Source organism: Lepisma saccharinum, chromosome 2 (genome assembly GCF_977018435.1).
Source record: "Lepisma saccharinum chromosome 2, izLepSacc3.1, whole genome shotgun sequence".
Taxonomy (NCBI): Eukaryota; Metazoa; Arthropoda; class Insecta; order Zygentoma; family Lepismatidae; genus Lepisma; species Lepisma saccharinum.
The window spans coordinates 142,927,495-142,945,590 of NC_139230.1; the positions used below are offsets into that span (position 1 = coordinate 142,927,495).

At 36.0% G+C, this 18,096-nt stretch overlaps 1 protein-coding gene across 1 annotated transcript in view; it reads left to right on the plus strand.

Annotated features, from left to right (window-relative positions):
- LOC145984521 (piwi-like protein Siwi) overlaps window positions 1-18,096 on the plus strand; it is an 80,844-nt gene that overhangs the window by 10,974 nt on the left and 51,774 nt on the right. Inside the window, exons 6-7 of the mRNA XM_083118177.1 lie at window positions 3,196-3,338; window positions 17,984-18,092. Coding sequence (XP_082974303.1) covers window positions 3,196-3,338; window positions 17,984-18,092 — 252 coding nt within the window. The remainder of the gene's footprint in view (window positions 1-3,195; window positions 3,339-17,983; window positions 18,093-18,096) is intronic.

Sequence of the window (18,096 nt, forward strand, 5' to 3'; positions counted from 1 at the left end):
TGTTTTCAAAGATTATATTACAAACTGGAAGTTATGAATTTTAAATGTTTTCATATTTTGACATTCACAAATTTCAAAATGGAATTCTATTGTTGTTCCTTTGAAATTTTCAATGACTACTTATTGCCTTTTATGTTGTGTAATAAATGTGTATGTCATTTCATACAACTACACTTTGATTGATTTGATTGATTGATTGATTTACTGTTTTAAGTCCACTTTATGCACAGTAAGGCTAATCGCAATGATCAGAAGGCTACATTTTAAAAGTAGCTTCGCTACATCTACAGATACTCTTCCAAAATGTAGCTTCGCTACAGCTACAGCTACATTTACAAAAAAGTAGCTCGCTACACTACTCCTGTTCGCTACTCGCTACTTTTTGCGCTACTTCTGCATAAAAAAATGAAAACAACGATATGGGTATTAAAAAAATCCCCTACTACTGGTAAATAGATTCTGTTATTTATTATCATGATTCCAATCATTCGATAATTTTGATAGCAGTGTTACTTCGGTTACTTATTTTTACTATAGTTTTTGAGAATACCATCCATACCTATGCAAGTGGCATATCAATTCAAATTTGATATATGAATATTGCAATTAGGGTGTTACCCAAATTAATTATTACAACTATACACAAATAAAATTTGGTAGGATTACGTATTTATGTTCATATCAACATATTTTTCTTGAGAATAAATATTTCATTTTTTATAGACTGATATGAAGTCAGCATTTTGAATGAAAAGTACCTGGAGCCCTTTGACTGCAAAAGGGTCCCAGGTTCGATACCCAATGGAGGCACATAGTGGTTAGGATCCAGTCTCGATCAGCTTATCTATGCATAAAATGGACTCAAAACAAAAACTAGGAAAGACGCCAAGTTGGGAGGATGAGATTCTCCTGCTCCTTCATTCCCCACACTGCTCATCATTCTTCCTCATTATCACAATTAGCCAAAAGTGGCAGAAAGTGACTATACATAAGAGAATAATTAAATAAACCATTCATCCTCATTGTCATGATTGAGAGAAGTGCAAGACTAGATGAGGAGGTAAACAGAAGAGGACAAATGGCTGGTGGACTATATCAGAGCATTCAAAGATTAATATGGAACAGGGATGTATTTATGAAATGCAAGAAGGTAATATATAACACACACTATGTGCCAATAATTATGTATGGAGCAGAGACTTGGACAATGACAGAGAGAGACAAAAGAAGTGGGTGTAGTGAAGCTTCAGGACAGAATAGATCAGGCACAGATGAGATGGTTCGGACACATGAAGAGGATGGATGCAGAAAGACTACCAGTAAGAGCTTACAATGCACAAGGAGTGGGAATAAGGGCAAGGGGGGCACCAAGATGTCGGTGGAAAGAGCAGATAGTGGAGAGTGTTAGGAGAAGAGGACAAGATTGGAACACCTTGGAAAGAGAGAAGTGGTGAAAGACCAGGAAAAAATGGAGAGGCTTGACTTCTATGCCGACACAGCCAGAGGCAGGAAACAGCGAAGGATGATGATGATGATGATTATGTCATGATTAGCAAAAGTTACAGAAAAGTGATGCAAAAGTAGGAGAAATACACAAATTTGAAAACTATGTATATTAGCTAAAGAAAATTGTCGTTTCTGCAGGAAAGTCAATAACTCGTACATACTTTTTGCAATATGATAAAATTATTGGGGAAACTGTCGTGTAAACCTGAGTGTTCTAAACGTATTGTAATTTTAAAATTTGTGAACAAATACTATCAAGAAAATAATTGTAATTCCAGAAACTCTATCATTCTTGTATCAATAATTTCTTGCTGGGGAAATCCTATATACTGACAATGATCAATGCTGTTCAGGTACTGAGCCATTTATTGCTGGCACTATTTCCTTGTCAGTGCATTGGAAAATGCATTGCTCGGTTTTGCACTGCAAGTTGTGTCTTACACAGCAAATAATGACATTTTGGTGTCTCTTACACCATGAATATCCACAGGATTTGTTCCGAGGGTGACGCAAACGAGGCACTTTTTCCAGTGGTGCAGCAAACGAGGCATGTTTCTCCCCAAAATAGTGATGCAGTTAAAAAACGTAGCTGTTAGCAGGAATATATTCATATATGTCAGTTAGTTGTCTGGATATCTGAATTATTCAGATACTAATTAAATAAATTACGCATTTATCTATAATCTACAATCTAGATAATCTGTATCTCCATGTTATAGACTGTCTTTATGAACCTCCTGCAAAATTAAAGGTTATTGTCGATTTTTTCTGACGCTGTTGCCACATTCAAAATTCACCTCAAAATGCTGATAAAAATGTAGCTTCGCTACCGCTACAACTACAATTTTCAAAATGTAGCGTCGCTACAGCTACAGATACAAATTTTGTAGCTAGCTACAGTAGTGACGCTACAAGTAGCTCGCTACTTCTGACCACTGGCTAATCGGGACTGATCCTACAGTTTAAAGTGGAATCCGAACCACTATGTTCCTCCACCAGGTATCAAACCCTGGACCCCTTGATTACAAGGCAACAATGCAACCACTGTGTCATCGGGGAGACCCCTACAACTAGACTTGTTGCTGACTATAGGAATAGTACAAAAGTTAATATAGGAAAAGTGATGAAAACGTTTCTAGTTAAGGCATTTTTTTTAATGTATAATATGTTTTAGACAGATTTGTACTTCAGTATAGTTGGTCTTCAGACCAGAAACAGGCTGAATTTTATTAGCATATATTTACTTTTCTTTAAAAGATACTTTACTAGCAGTATAATTTTGTATATTTTGCTTGGGTTGTAAATTTTAATTTTAATTGCCAATGGGCCAAAGTAAAATGATTTATTCATTACTAATACTGTAACATGTTCCAATATAAAAGTGCAACATTTTCCTTGAATATAGGAGTATTATTGACCCTCCTGTTGATGTTTATAACTTTATTACAACAATGAATACATGTTTTGACATAAATTCAAAACCATGGAAATGAGTTACATTTATATACATAAAGGCAATGACAATATGATATAATTTTACACTAAAGTACTGTTTTTTTTAGTTTTATTGCAAAAAATATCAAAAATTTTACCCACTTTACCCATTGATAGAGTATCAGTTAATCTATCCCATCTTTCATTTCTATAATTTCCAAATTTAAATATTCTCTTTCTTCTTAATATTCCCAGAAATACCAAATCACGATTACTCAGATGAATCAGCCTCTGTTGGTTTCCAAGCAAGAGACACATAAAGGAAATGCTGGAGCTCTTCAACTCATTTATCTGGTTCCTGAACTCTGCAGACTCACAGGCATCACTGATGAAATGAGGTAAGTTTTGTATTTTTTCTAAAATTGCACTTATTCATATTATACATATTCAACCACTAACTAGGTCAAAGTTACAAACTGTTCCTACATGGTGTGTATACAGTTTTGGGGTGAGTCATGGATGTCTGAAGCAAGCAGAGATCAGATACTAATATCTTTGTAGCTGCCAGACAAGTCACTGGCACTTCATCCTACATCTGGATGGTAGCCAAAACAAACATTGGCCAGGCAGGAGAAATATCACCATCCATTGCAAGTGGTCAAGAAAAGGACTACTTTATTTTATGCTGTTTATTATCATGGTGTTTTCAGTTGTTGAAAACAGGCAAATTGAAATACAATTTTTAATTATCCTTTTTCAAAAATGCATCTGGATATGCAAGAAATGTTTACATGCACAAGGCAGCATAATAGAAAAGAAACAAGAAATTCATAACATCTTGCAGTTATCACCAGAGCTAGGAATTTTAGGTGCTGCACCTTAAATTTTTTTGTGTGAAAATGGGTAAAAAAGTGACCCATCCCCAAAATAAGCACTTATTAAACTCTACTCATGGTGTTTCGGTTGCACCTTTTTGCACCTTTTTCGCAATCTCAGAACCTTTTCCACCTTTTTCACAATCTCAGAACCTTTTGCACCTTTTCGCCCTTTTTGCATCTTTATCATATTTCTTAATACAACTCGCACGTTGTTTAACCCCACCCATTTCGAGGCACAGCTTCTTGGCACGCGATTCTTGTTTACCGCACAACAATGAATCGGCTTTCTTCAGTTCTTGGACGTTAATGTAGTAAGTGCACGGACTTTAAACAGTGCCAACAATGACGCGTTACATTTGCTAGAAGTTGTGCTCTTCTTGTCCTATGCTGTATTGTTTACAAATTGTTGTAGGAAAGCTGTTTTGCTTTAGTTTCCTTCTCCCGTCTCAGCGAGCAAGGTAACTGCAGTCTGTGATCGACTGATCGATGCATCGGATTTGCTTGTTCACCATGCCAAAACAAAGTAAATGTTGGGAAACTGCAGGACATTGTTAAACAGTTTAGCGGTGACGGCATTCAGAGAGATAGATCTGTTCTGAGGTGTGATCTTTGTGATATTTCTAATTGCTGTTGATGACAAACACCAACACACTCGGGTTGTGCAGCATCTACAAAGTGGTAAGCACGTCAGGAATAAAGAACTACGAGATGGTGAAGGTGGGAAGCGACAGCAATTCATTGGTGAGGCGTTTGCAACTTAGACTTCCAGAAATTCAAATGAAATTTTCAGTGAGACAGCAAGGACATTTATAGCATGTGGAATACCTCTTTCCAAACTTAACAATCTTGTCATGAAATCATATTTGCAAAAATATACTGGGAAGTCAGTTCCAGATGAGAGCACCTTAAGGAAATCTTACCTTCAACCTCTTTATGAAACTAAAATCTCGCAGATTAGGCAAGTAGTAGCTGACCATCCAGTCTATTTCATACTAGATGAAACCCCAGATAGGCAAAACAGGTACGTTTTGAACATTTTAGTAGCACCTCTCAATATACATCAAGTGGAACCCATGCTTTTAAAAAGTTATTTTCTCGGCAAAACAGATAATGCAAGTGTAATGCAAAGTTTCAATGATGCATGTTTTGTATTGTGGCGGGAGGGCGTAAAATATGATAGAGTGTGGCTAGTTCTTACAGACCAAGCATCTTACATGTTAGCTGCATTTTCTAATCTGAAGAATATGTATCCTAACTTAAAACATGTGACCTGTATTGTTCATGCTTTGCATCGAGTTTGTGAAGCTCTTAAAACATATGTGAACGAATTTGGTTCTAGCATTAAGAAAAAAACTGAAAAAGGCCCCTTCTAGAATACAGAAGTACGTAGAAATTACGAAACTTCCACTACCACCTTCTCCTATCCTCACTAGATGGGGTACATGGTTAAAAGCTGCAGTGTTTATTTGCAATCATTTCCATACAATATCGAAATTTTTAGATGCTTTGCCTAGTGATTCCTCAGCTGTAGAAAAAACCAAAAAACTTGCACTTAAACAGGAATTGCAAGATGAACATGGCTTCTCTTTCCTTACTACTGCAATCACAAAACTGGAGGAGCAGTATCCTGAAAAGGAAGCACAGTGGGCTGTATTGATGAATGTGCAACGAGAGCTGCAAGGGGTCAGGAAAGAGAAGTTAGAACAAAGTTTAGCCAAAAACCCTGATGTTCAAGAAGTCGCAACCAATAAGGATGTGGATTACCGGTTGAAAACAAAATACGCACCACTTGTGTCTGTTGACGTTGAACGATCTTTTTCAACTTACGAGTATCTGCTTAGTGACCGCAGATGTAGCCTCACTCAGAAGAACATAGAAATTTTGAATGTAATCTATTTTAACAGTTTTCCAGATGACTAATTCTAAGCAAGTAAGAAGCATGTTTTCCTTTATGTCGCTTTGTAATGTATCAGAGAATTTTCTTTGCTTAGTTATATTAAACGATTTTAAACCAGAGAATACTCTGTGTTTATCCAGACAAGTTGAATCATATATGTATGCATTGCTCACAATAAATTTTACATCTCAAAATTAGCACCTATTTTAGCACCTTTTTTGTACAAAAATTGGCAAATTTTTTGCACCTTTATTGGCAAATTTTTGCACCTAAAATTCCTAGCTCTGGTTATCACACAGCCTGTACACACAAGTGGCAGCTTAGCAAGATCTTGTGAAGAGGGAGCAGTGGTGGAAGTATTATTTTAGTTGTTGCCTATTAGTTCATTGAAGATTAGATAGCTGTAACCATCCTCTTCACATGTGATTGTTGAATTTCAGTTGTTCCAATTCAACCTGCTCACAGGGCACAGTAAGATGAAGACAGCAGTTGAAGCACTGATCATTCATTAGTACAATGTCAATAAGCTACATGATCTGCACAGAACAATGCTTTTGTGCCTTAGTGACCATGTTCAATTTTGCTCTCAGTGAGTAATCTGCTGCTGACACTGCATTACTGTTCTATTATTGAGATTTTATCTGCAGGGGTATTCACAAAAAAAGAAGAAAGAACTACTCCTGGGCACAGGGGTGCCCACAAGGGAGATTATGGGACAGACTGCCCAATCCAGATTTTTGAGGAGAATTTTTTCAATTAAAATAATATAAAATTCAATGTTTATCAATTTTTTCAAAAATGTATCTAAGTTGAAAAACCTGTCCCATTCCCATATACTCACACACCCTCCACATTCACACCGACACTGGTAAATTCACCTTCTACCCGCAAAGGGACCTGCCACACCTCAAATCTAATCTACATCCTCACCTCCATCATCTGTGATGACATTTACCTGGGGGAAACATCAACTACCTTCAATCTCAGAATCAATATCCACCCCTCCTTCACTTCACTGTCGCCATCCACACCAATCATCACAACAGCCCTTTCACCAACTGCTTGCAGGTAGTAATCATCCACCTCTTACCCCAATCTGCCAACACCTCAGTATGCAAAAGATGGGAGAGGGCCTACATATCTGCCATGAGTGCAACCTCACCTCCTGGCCTGAACAAGGCCACCCAGTAACTTCCCCAACCCCAACCAAACCCATATCAAACCCTCTCTTTACTTATGCCACCCAACCATTCACTGGTCCCCACATCAACGCACCACTCACAATTTTAGATGAGCCTGGTGACAGAAAGTGTTCTCTTTCAATACTTCTATATGTTAGATCCAGACCTGGCAACTCTGCAGGTCTCTAACTTCCATTTCCACCTTTTCTTCTACAACTGACACTCTGGCTTGCAGCTGTAAAAATTTGAGTTTTTCTACTGTCTGTTTACACACACACACACACCCACACACACAATCACACACACACACACACACACGGATATATATATATATATATATATATATATATATATATATACACAGGGTGTCCGGAATGGGACTGACTGTTTTTAAAAGCGTGAGTGGCTTTAATATGGTTAGAGATACGGAAGAAAGAAAATGTGCACTTTGAAGGAAATCTCAAAAAGTTTGTTTGGTATTAATTACAAGTCATTGTAACTCAGTATGACTCCACGTGAGCTCCATTTGAATTCAATCTCTCTTCACGTATTCTGTAACATCTGAGGTGTGACAGAAGCAATCACATTCCGAATATGGGTCATCAGTTCATCAAGGTTACTAACTTTTTCACCGGAATACACAAGGTCTTTCACATACCCCCATAGGAAAAAGTCCAGAGGGGTTACATCAGGGGAGCGTGGTGGCCACCTAATTGGCCCATCACGGCCTATCCAACGTTCCGGAAATTCCGTATCACGAAACTCCCTCACTTGTTGGCTCTAATGTGACGGGGCACCATCCAATTGGAAAATCACTTGAGGTTGCAAATGTTCTAATTGGGGAACTGCAAAGTTTTGAAGCATGTCTAGGAACTCATTTCCTGTTATGGTTTGCTCAATGAAAAAGAAGGGACCTATAACTTCATTAAGTGTTAAAGCGCACCAAACATTCAATTTTGGACTGTCCCGGGAATGTTCCACATACACATGCAGATTCTCAGATCCCCATATCCTAACATTGTGTCTGTTAACACAGCCAGACAAGTGAAAAGTTGCTTCTTCTGAGAAAACAATGTTCGATAGAAAATTATGGTCATTTTCAATCTTGTGTAGAATTTCATTGGCTAATTCTAATCTTTTTGGCTTGTTGTTAGGCTTAATTTCTTGCAACAATTGCAACTTATACATTCACAAAACTTATCGTTTATGTACCACATCGTGCACAGTCGACCTTGGAATTCCCAGCTGCCTGCTCGCTGCGCGAATTGACTTCCTCGGGTTACGTTTGAAACACTCTCTTATTGACTCCACCCGTTCGTCTGACACATGCGATTTACCACAACTATAAGGTTTCACTACACTCCCTGTCGATAAAAATTATTTCCTTCACACCTTGATACTGTTGCTTGATGGAGGATCCTTGTAGTAAACACGTCGGAAGTTTCGTTGCACTTAAACAACACTTTATGTCTCTGCAAACCACCACACGCATTGTGCCTTCTCGAGTACCGACGCCATTTATCATTTCGGCGATACTAGCGTCGTCACCGGTAGTTGTACAACTATGAAAATTTGCTGAACAAAACTTTTTGAGTTTTTCTTCAAAATGTATGTTCTCTTTCTTCCCTATCTCTGCCCATATTAAAACCACACACTTTTAAAAACTAGTTAAAGTTACAATTACTAATTTTGAAAAGTAACTCGGTTACAGTTACTTTTACAGTTACTTCTGTTGGAAATAACATAATAACATAATGATGAAGTGTGTGTTATTCACTATCAAATATAAAAGAGCAAATACCTATAAAGTATCAAAAATTCACAACTTACGTGAGTGAGTATAAATTTATCCAAACTATGTTTCGGAGGTCAATACTTCCTCCTTCTTCAGGTCCACGTGAATATCTAGACACAGTCATGGTGTCATGTAAAATGTGTTTTATAGGGATATAGGTTGAAGGCTAGGATAAAAAACACTTATGAAAACCTCTGACTCTGACAAAGTAAAAGTTCCTATGTTCCTAAAAAGCCCATATTAAAATACTAAAAGGTTTTAAAGGCAGGTCCATTGCAGCGGCCCAGGAATCCCAACCAGCTGTAGGGCAAGGCGTGTGGGAAACGGTCTACGTACACAGAGTTGAAGGTTACCTCCCCTCCATGGGACTGATTACCCTCAACTCTCACTTCACCAATCCAATGAAAATTCATGTTCTTCCTCTGCAGCTCTCGAAACTTCAGCGGTGACATGAAAATCCAACTCAGCATAATCATTACTGGCTTTATTCCATATTTTAAGAAAATGGACCCACCCCTCCCCTAAATTGCCATCCTCTCTATTAAGTTTATTATCATTTCCTGTGCATATATGTGCAGACTCATATACATTCCGTTCCAATTTATTACTACTTTTTTTAATAATTTCCCTTTTTACGATTTTGTTTACTTTCAATTATGTGTTCCAAGAGACCCTTCCCTAATATCTTTATCATGCTCCCCCCACCGGATTCACATGCTGCTTCCTGTTTGTCGAACATATTCCCTTCCGCATTTGCACACAATTCTGTAAACACCTTTCTGCCCTTCAAGGTCTCCTTTGCTCGCCCCCTTTCTTATATTCCATAAAATGCTTTTCAATATTACGGGGGGGCTTCCGCTCCACATTTAACACTGTACCCTTTCATGGCTTTTTCTATTTTTTTCTGAAATCCCTTTATGATAGTTAATACCGACAAAGCAAACTCCATTGTTCCATCCCTCCTCTTTTTCAATTTCTCTATCGGCAATACTGGTTATTTCATTCCTTACAACTCTCGCAGCTTTCCTAGCGATTCTATTCATCTCCAAGATTGAATACCCGTTCTTCAAGCCCACTTCCCTTATCCAAGCTATTTCTTTCTCTTTCTCACATTTGTTGTTACACAATCTTTCAGCTCTAATAAAGAAATTGAGATAACTGTAGAGTCAAACATAACATTTAGGGAGAGGATTCCTAAAACCGGTCTCTCGGAACACATACTTGAAAGTAAACATAAAATCGTAAAAAGGGAAATTATTAAAGAAAGTAGTAATAAATTTTACTGGAATGTATATTGCACAGGAATATATGCACACATGTATGCACAGAAAATGATAATAAACTTAATAGAGACAATGGCAACTTAGAGGAGGGGTGGGTCCATTTTCTTAAAAAGTGGAATAAAGCCGGTAATGATTACGCTGAGTTGGGTTTTCATGTCACCGACAAAGTTTCTAGAGCTGCAGAGGAAGAACATGAATTTTCATTGGATTGGTGAAGTGAGAGTTGAGGGGAACCAGTCCCTTCAACTCTGTGTACGGAGACCGTTTCCCACATGCCTTGCCCTACAGCTGGTTGGGATTCCTGGGCCGCTGCAGTGGACCTGCTTTTAAAGCCTTTTAGTATTTTAATATGGGCTTTTTAGGAACACAAGAATTTTTACTTTGAAACCTGATGGTAAGAGACCTGTAGGAAGACCAAGACGAAGATGGTGGCACAACGTTGGGATAGACCTAAAGGAAATCGGTAGGGATGGAAAAGAGTATATAGATCTTGCTCAAAATAGGGACATATGGAAGGCCTGTGTTGCTGCAGCCATGAACCTTCAGGTTTAAGAAGGCTAGAGAGTTAGTTAGTTAGTTAGTTACAGTCAAAGGTTTTTATAAATGTTTTTTATCCTAGCCTTCAACCTATATCCCTATATAACACTTTTTATGTGACACCATGACTGGTGTCTAGATATTCACGTGGACCCGAAGAAGGAGGAAGTATTGACCTCTGAAACATAGTTTGAATAAATTTATACTCACTCACGTAAGTTGTGAATTTTTGATACTTTTTAGGTATTTACTCTTTTATATTCTGTTGGAAATTTTCTTGCAAATAATTTACACACAATCAATAATCTTGTACATAATATAAGTCTTAGTATATTTATATAATCAGTTTGTATTTTAGAAATTTGCAGCGGGGATAGGAATTCTACTAACTGTGTAGAAATAGCATGAAATAATGATTTTATACCACCTAACATGCCATTACTCACTCACTCTCTTTCTTTCTCTCTCTATCACACACATATGATTGAATTAGGTTATTTTACGTAGCTTTTCTGCCACTGGCTAATCACGATGATGAGTGATGATATCACAAATTTAATGAAGCTTCAGTCACAAAGAACACTCATGGCCAGGCCAGATTTGTACCCGGGTTCCCTTATGTAACAGTGCAGTTTAAAAGGTTTCTGTGTTACTTTTGCTCATAAAGTCACAAAGGTAACAAACATACAGGCAAAATTCCATTGGTGGACCTATCACCTTCCCTCCTTACGATGTGTGTACCGACATGACACTCAAGCCTATAACTTATAGTAATTTTTATAATTAATACAATTACTACATACATAACTAATGTAGACAAAAAATGCATTGATGCAACATTAATATCTCTTCTGAGCTTTAGTGAATGATAAAATACGTGTGAGCAATAACTGGTTCTTATTTGTTATTAATGATGGTAATTTTTGTAGCTATATCTGTACACATAAACAATAAACGAAGCAATGAATCAATAACAAAATGGTTTCTTGAAATTTAGTGATAAAATTACTCCGAAACCCCACCCTCCCTTCTCAGGCAATAAGTTTCGTGAATGGCACAAGTAAACAAGGGTTCAAAAGCCTCACTCCCCTCCCCATCCCCCACAAAAGTCTCGAACAATTACAGTTTAAGTACAAATTTATCAGTTTTATATGGCCTATTGTTTCTGTCATGAGAAAAGAATTCTATTTGGTTCAATATTTCTTGTAAGTTCGTTCAATTTTTGTTACCCATTGTGAGTCCAGAAAAAAGAAATAAGCAAGTGCCAAACTGATGCTACAAAGGAAGCTACTACATATTTACTGTTTTATTAAATATATTTAAATTTTCAAGAACTTAAATGCTATCAAATTATATTTTGACAGGAGAGGGGGGGGGTAGTGTTTGAGGCATATAAAGAGTGTGATAGAGATAAATAAATTTCAAGTGCGTTATCAATCAAGTCAAGAATTACTTCTAAAGTTACCCCCCCCCATCCTCCTGCAGAAGATTACATTAACAAGCATGTCTGATGGCTAGGATCTTCCTATTCATTGGTTTGTGACATGAGTGTTGCAATTATCATACTGTTCTTAAAAAACGATTTTGTAAAGGACTATTGCACTCGCGAAAAAAATTCCATGTAGGCCATCTTCCACATACTATTATCATGTGTTAACCTTGAAGTAGACATTGCAAACTCAAAAGTTGCCAAAGTCTGCAGATCTTTACCCTTAGTTCAGCTTTTAGGTGTGAATGAAGTTGGAAGAGCTGGCCACACAAATTATGGCCAACACCAAAATGCCAAAGGCAAAAATATTATATGTGAAAAACTATATCTGCTGATAAATAATACAGTAACTCTCCATAAAAATGAACATCCCATAACTCTACCGGCACCACTTCCAAATAATTCCAAAGAGAAACAACCAACCTCCACCATCAAGATCATGCAAGATATAAGAAAAGAAGTAACAAGGAACGAACCAGGAAAAGATGTAACTCTCTCAAGTCCATCATCCTCAAGTGAAAACGGTAGTCAAGTAGTGAAAGATGGAAAAGGTAGTGATGTGGTGAAAGATGGGAAAGATAGTGAAGTCATGAAAGATGGGGAAAATAGTGAAGTGGTGATTGATGAAAAAGATAGTGAAGTGTACAGTGAAAATCCAACAGAAAAAAATCCCCGAGTAGCAATCAGGAAGAAATGTATGCCCAACAAGTACAGTGACGATTTTTTATGGTAAATAATATAATTGACGTAAATGAGAACAAAAATAAAATAAACAAAAATAGTTACTATGTAAAGGACAATAATTGTAGAAACTGTGTAAATGTATATCATTTAAATGTTCAGTTTATATCAGGTAAAATGCTAAATTTGTATATTCCCATAAAAGAAGAAACCGAACTCACAATGCTTTTGGATGAACTAAAAATACTAGAATCAGAAATTGTAATATGTGGGGATCTGAACATTGACTTCCTAAAAGACACAGGGCGTAAGGTACACTTTGTGATGAAACTAAACACATATGGCCTCAAACAAGTTATCAACTCACCTACATGAATAACACCAAACTCAGTTTCATTCACAGACCACATGATCATCCACAGAGAAGCAAAAAAATACCAGTGTAAAAATGTAAGTGTACATTATTCTGATCATGAAGCACAATTTCTTTCACTAGTGTGTAGATACAAAAAAATAACTGAGTGAAAAGCAACAAAGAAAATACATAAAAGACTATACACAAAGGAAATAATTGATATATTCATGCAGAAACTAGGGGAAGAAAGGTGGGATGCCATTTATCAACTACCCTGCACAAATAAGAAATTTAATGTCCTCCTAAATAAAATTTGTGTACTCCGCAATGAATGCTTTCCTGTAAAACAAGTAAATATAAGAAATGAAGAAAAATCCTGGATAACAAATGGAATAAAAATATCTAGCAGAAATATAAAATTACTTCATGCAGAAAGTAAACTAAATAATCACCAAAATTTTATAGCCTATTACAAAATGTATAAGAAAACATATCAATTAGTATTAAAACAGGCAAAAATCAGACATAATGACATAAGTATACAAACATCGGATAAAAAATGCAAAGCCATGTAGGATATAATCTGAAGTGTAACATGTCCACACTCAAACACAAGAAAAAACATAACATTAAATGTAAAAGGCAAAGAATTAACTAATCCATATGATGTAGCAAATGTATTCAACACCTTCTTTATAAACTCGGTACCATGTGCTGGCCAAAATAAAAATAAAAAGATGACCAAGACAGGCACTAAGGTTTTAATAGCTTTGAAAAATGGAAAATCAATCTTCATATCACCCATTTCTGAACTAGAATTAAGGGAAATATTCAGGTCATTAAAAAAACAAGCACTCATTTCGATTTGATGAAATACCACATTTTCTGATTAAAGGTTGCTACAAACAGCTTTGTAAACCTCTCCTACACATCACAATCATTCCTTTGAAACAGGTATCCTTCCAGACAGACTAAAAATAGCAATTGTAAAACCAATATATAAGAAAAATGATCCAAAAGATGTAACCAATTATAGACCTATATCACAACTTTCTGTATTCTCAAAAATTTTTGAACGTGCAATGCTAATAAAAGTTGAAAAATTCTGTGAAAAGTTTTCAGTACTAAGCAAGACACAACATGGTTTCACAAAGCAAAAAAGCACAAATTCAGCCCTGATTGATCTCATTGAACAAGTGGGTGAATCACTTGATAACTGCAAACACACACTTGGGATTTTCTGTGACCTGACAAAAGACTTTGACTCAGTCAATCACGAAATTATCCTAAAGAAACTAGAAAATTATGGCATACGAGGACTAGCACATAAATGGTTTAGATCATATCTTCATGAAATAAAACAATTTGTAGAAATACGTTACTTAAATGCTGATTGAAATACAATATATAATCAATCTCCAGTTCAAAAAATAAATTGTGGAGTTCCCCAAGGCAGCATACTTGCACCTTTTCTATTCCTGCTCTACGGAAACGAAATGCCAAAACTTTTGGATGAGGCACAGGCTATATTGTATGCAAATGACACAAACATTATATTGACAGATCACTGTGAGCATGTCTTAAAAAGTAAAGTAAACAACAAACACATTGCTAAAGCTTGATAGCTGGTTTCAAGGAAATAATTTAATTCTAAATACAAGCAAAGCAAATTACATAAATTTTACAGCCTCTGAAACAAAGAAACACTTAAATATTAATGTTAAGTCCCAAAATACAGACTTAATTCACACAAAAGAATCTACATTTCTGGGTATTATTTTAGATGAACACTTGAAATTCTCAAACCACATCGACATGCTTCAACAAAAATTAAGTAAAGTCTGTTTTGCACTGCATGTAATGGTAAACATTACCAGCTTTTGGTCTGTCAGAAGTCTCTATGGAGCAAACTTTGAATCAATAATAAGGTATGGAATCATGAGCTGGGGTAAACAAGGCACACAGCTCCATACTGTTTAAATGACAAAAAAGAGCACTTCGAATTATGGCAGGGGTCAATGGGAAATATTCGTGCAGAAATCTCTACCGTAACTTCCGCTTGCTGACATTACCCTGTTTGTATATCTATGAATATCTGGTATACATCAAACAAAATATTAGTACTTTCAAACCCAATGAAGATATCCATAGCCTGAACACGAGAAATAAAGATAAAATTCGAATGAAGACATGCCATCTTATTCTCTACAAGAAGGGACCTGAAAACTCAGCAGTTGACCTGTAACAAATTGCCCAGAGAGTTAAGACACGAACCAAAAGTGGAAAAATTTAAAAATAAAATCAAAACCATGCTAATTAAACATTCATTTTACAGCATACAAGAATATACAGAGGCAACACTCATCTTTTGAAGGTCTTGTGTATATGTAACCAAACTAAATGTTAAAAGGTATGGTTAGGTTAGTTACCATACATGCAGAGCTTGCTGTTGCATATCAAACTGAAATCTCTCAAGTATAATATCCTTATATGCAATGTATCTTATGTTAAAATCAACAAACTTTATTATCATGCATTTCTATTTGACATGTCCTATAATACTATGTGTAACCAGAATAAATGTTAAAAGGTATGGTTAGTTACCATACATGCAGGGCTTGCTGTTGCACATCAAACTGAAATTGAATAGTATAATATATTGATATGCAAGGGTTATAATACACAAATATATATGCGTGTATCTTATGTTAAAATTACCAAACTTTATTATGATGTACTTCTTCTTGACATGTCCTATACTACAGATGCACCTACTTGTACAAAATTGTAGTCCTTGGATGCAAATAAATCATATCATATCATATCATTGTTCCACTCATTCATGCAAATAGACGTTCTGCTGTGGATGACTGTATCCGATTCACCAGGGCAACTCTCTCATTCATTGTGAAAATATTTTCTGGCAAATTCCATGAACAGAGGAAAGGGATGAGGGGAGGTTGTCCTTGACCCCTTGGTTCTTTCATCCATGCCTTGACCATCACTTCAGGGGGTGATGCCATGATGCTTGCCACTTGGACACTTCCAGGAATAGGGTATTGCTTGACTTGCCAAACACAGCTTCCAATGGTCTGACAGGATAGTGTGGCAAAGCAAATGAATGGTGAAGAGGAAATAAAAGTAGCCAAATTGTCAGTAACTTACATCACAATAACAATTTAGTGTTGTAAATTAATTCTAAAAGTAACCGTTGAAATGTTACTTCTGCTGAAAAAGTAACTCTGTTGCAGTTACAGTTACTTGTTTTTAAAAGTAACTAGTTAGTTACAGTTACATTTCTTAAAAAAGTAACTGTTACTTTTAACTGAGTTACTTGTAACTAGTTACTTCCAAACACTGATATATATATATATTGGCTGATTCACTGTGGTTTAATGTCCTGTCACTTTTGGTCTGTTCTGTTTCGGATGCAATAAAACAAGCTGCGATGCTCTGAAAATCTGCTAAGTACTTTGTTGATGTTTGTTTGGAAGAGATCTCTGTCCTGTATGTTTTGTTTTGTCTCTATTTCAATCTCAAAATTTTAGGAATGCATTTTCGAAAGTGCTAAAATCCCTGAACATTTCGCATATCTATACCAATTACTCACTTCTTTTCTCAAAGCTACTATCTAATTTTATTTTGAGAATTGCTGCACTATGATCACTAAAGCATACCGAAAAATTTTGAACATTAATTATATGGTCCTGAAATCTCGGTGCTACATAAAACCTATCTATTCTTGATGCTCTATTGGATGTTATATGTGTGTAACCTGGACTTTCTTTGAAATCTATGCAGTGTAAATTTCATTCATAATTCAACCTATTTTTTTTGATAACAGCTCGAATTTTTGACCTGGTTGCTGAGAATTCCACATTAACGTATATATATATATATATATATATGTGTGTGTGTGTGTGTGTGTGTGTGTGTGTGTGTGTGTATACACACACACACACACACACACACACACACACACACACACACACACACACACATATATATATATATATACGTTAATGTGGAATTCTCAGCAACCAGGTCAAAAATTCGAGCTGTTATCAAAAAAAATAGAAATACATACAAAAAGGGCATAGGAGACACTTACCACAATTGAAGAAAAGTTCGATATTTTGAGGTCATGACCTCATTTTCCCAGTAGGTAGATGGTATGGAGTACACTGTGGAAATGAGGTCATGACCTCGAAATAACAAACTTTTCTTCAATTGTGGTAAGTGTTTACTGTCTCCTACGCCATTTTTGTTTATCCGCCCTTCTGGCACTCTTTCTCATTCTATCCCTTATATATTTTTTCCTATCTGGATATGAACCCTGTTGTGTACAACTCTCGCCAACTCTCCCGACTCTGATCATTCATCATTTCCTTCACCAAATCTGTTTGCCACACACGCTTCTTATATATATGTGTGTGTGTGTGGGGGGGGGGGTGTATATGTATATAACATACTTAATGGTTCATTTGTCCTTTTTTGTACTGAATGAGACTTTCATAAAATTGGAAAAAAAATTGCTTGATTTTAAAATTCAGTTACATTATTTAAAACAATAATTGTAAATAATCAAAACAAAAGCTCATGGAATTCTAACAATGATCCTTCACCTACAACATAAAGAAAATTATGTACTATATTGATTGCTGCTAAATAGAGGAAGTACATTTAAAAAAGAAAAAAAAATGGGTCGAAATTGATAAGGATATTGTGGCAAGTAGAACATATGTTACTAGGGTTTAAAGCATTAACTTGTCCCTTTCTTGCTCTTTTTCTGTTCAGTTCTTGATATTCTTGTATTGTTTGTTCTCTATTTTTGTGAATATATGTGATTTTAATTATTTTGTTTCATACATACTGTCAATAATCACTATTTTTAATGTTTCTGATGAAATGTTTGCTTATCTAATTGAAATTATGTTTCTTTTCCAGAAACAACTTTTTGCTGATGAGAGAGCTAACCAACCACACCACAGTTGCTCCTGACCGCAGAATTGAAAAGTTGATGCAGTTCAACCAACAACTCTTGAGCAATAAAGAAGTAA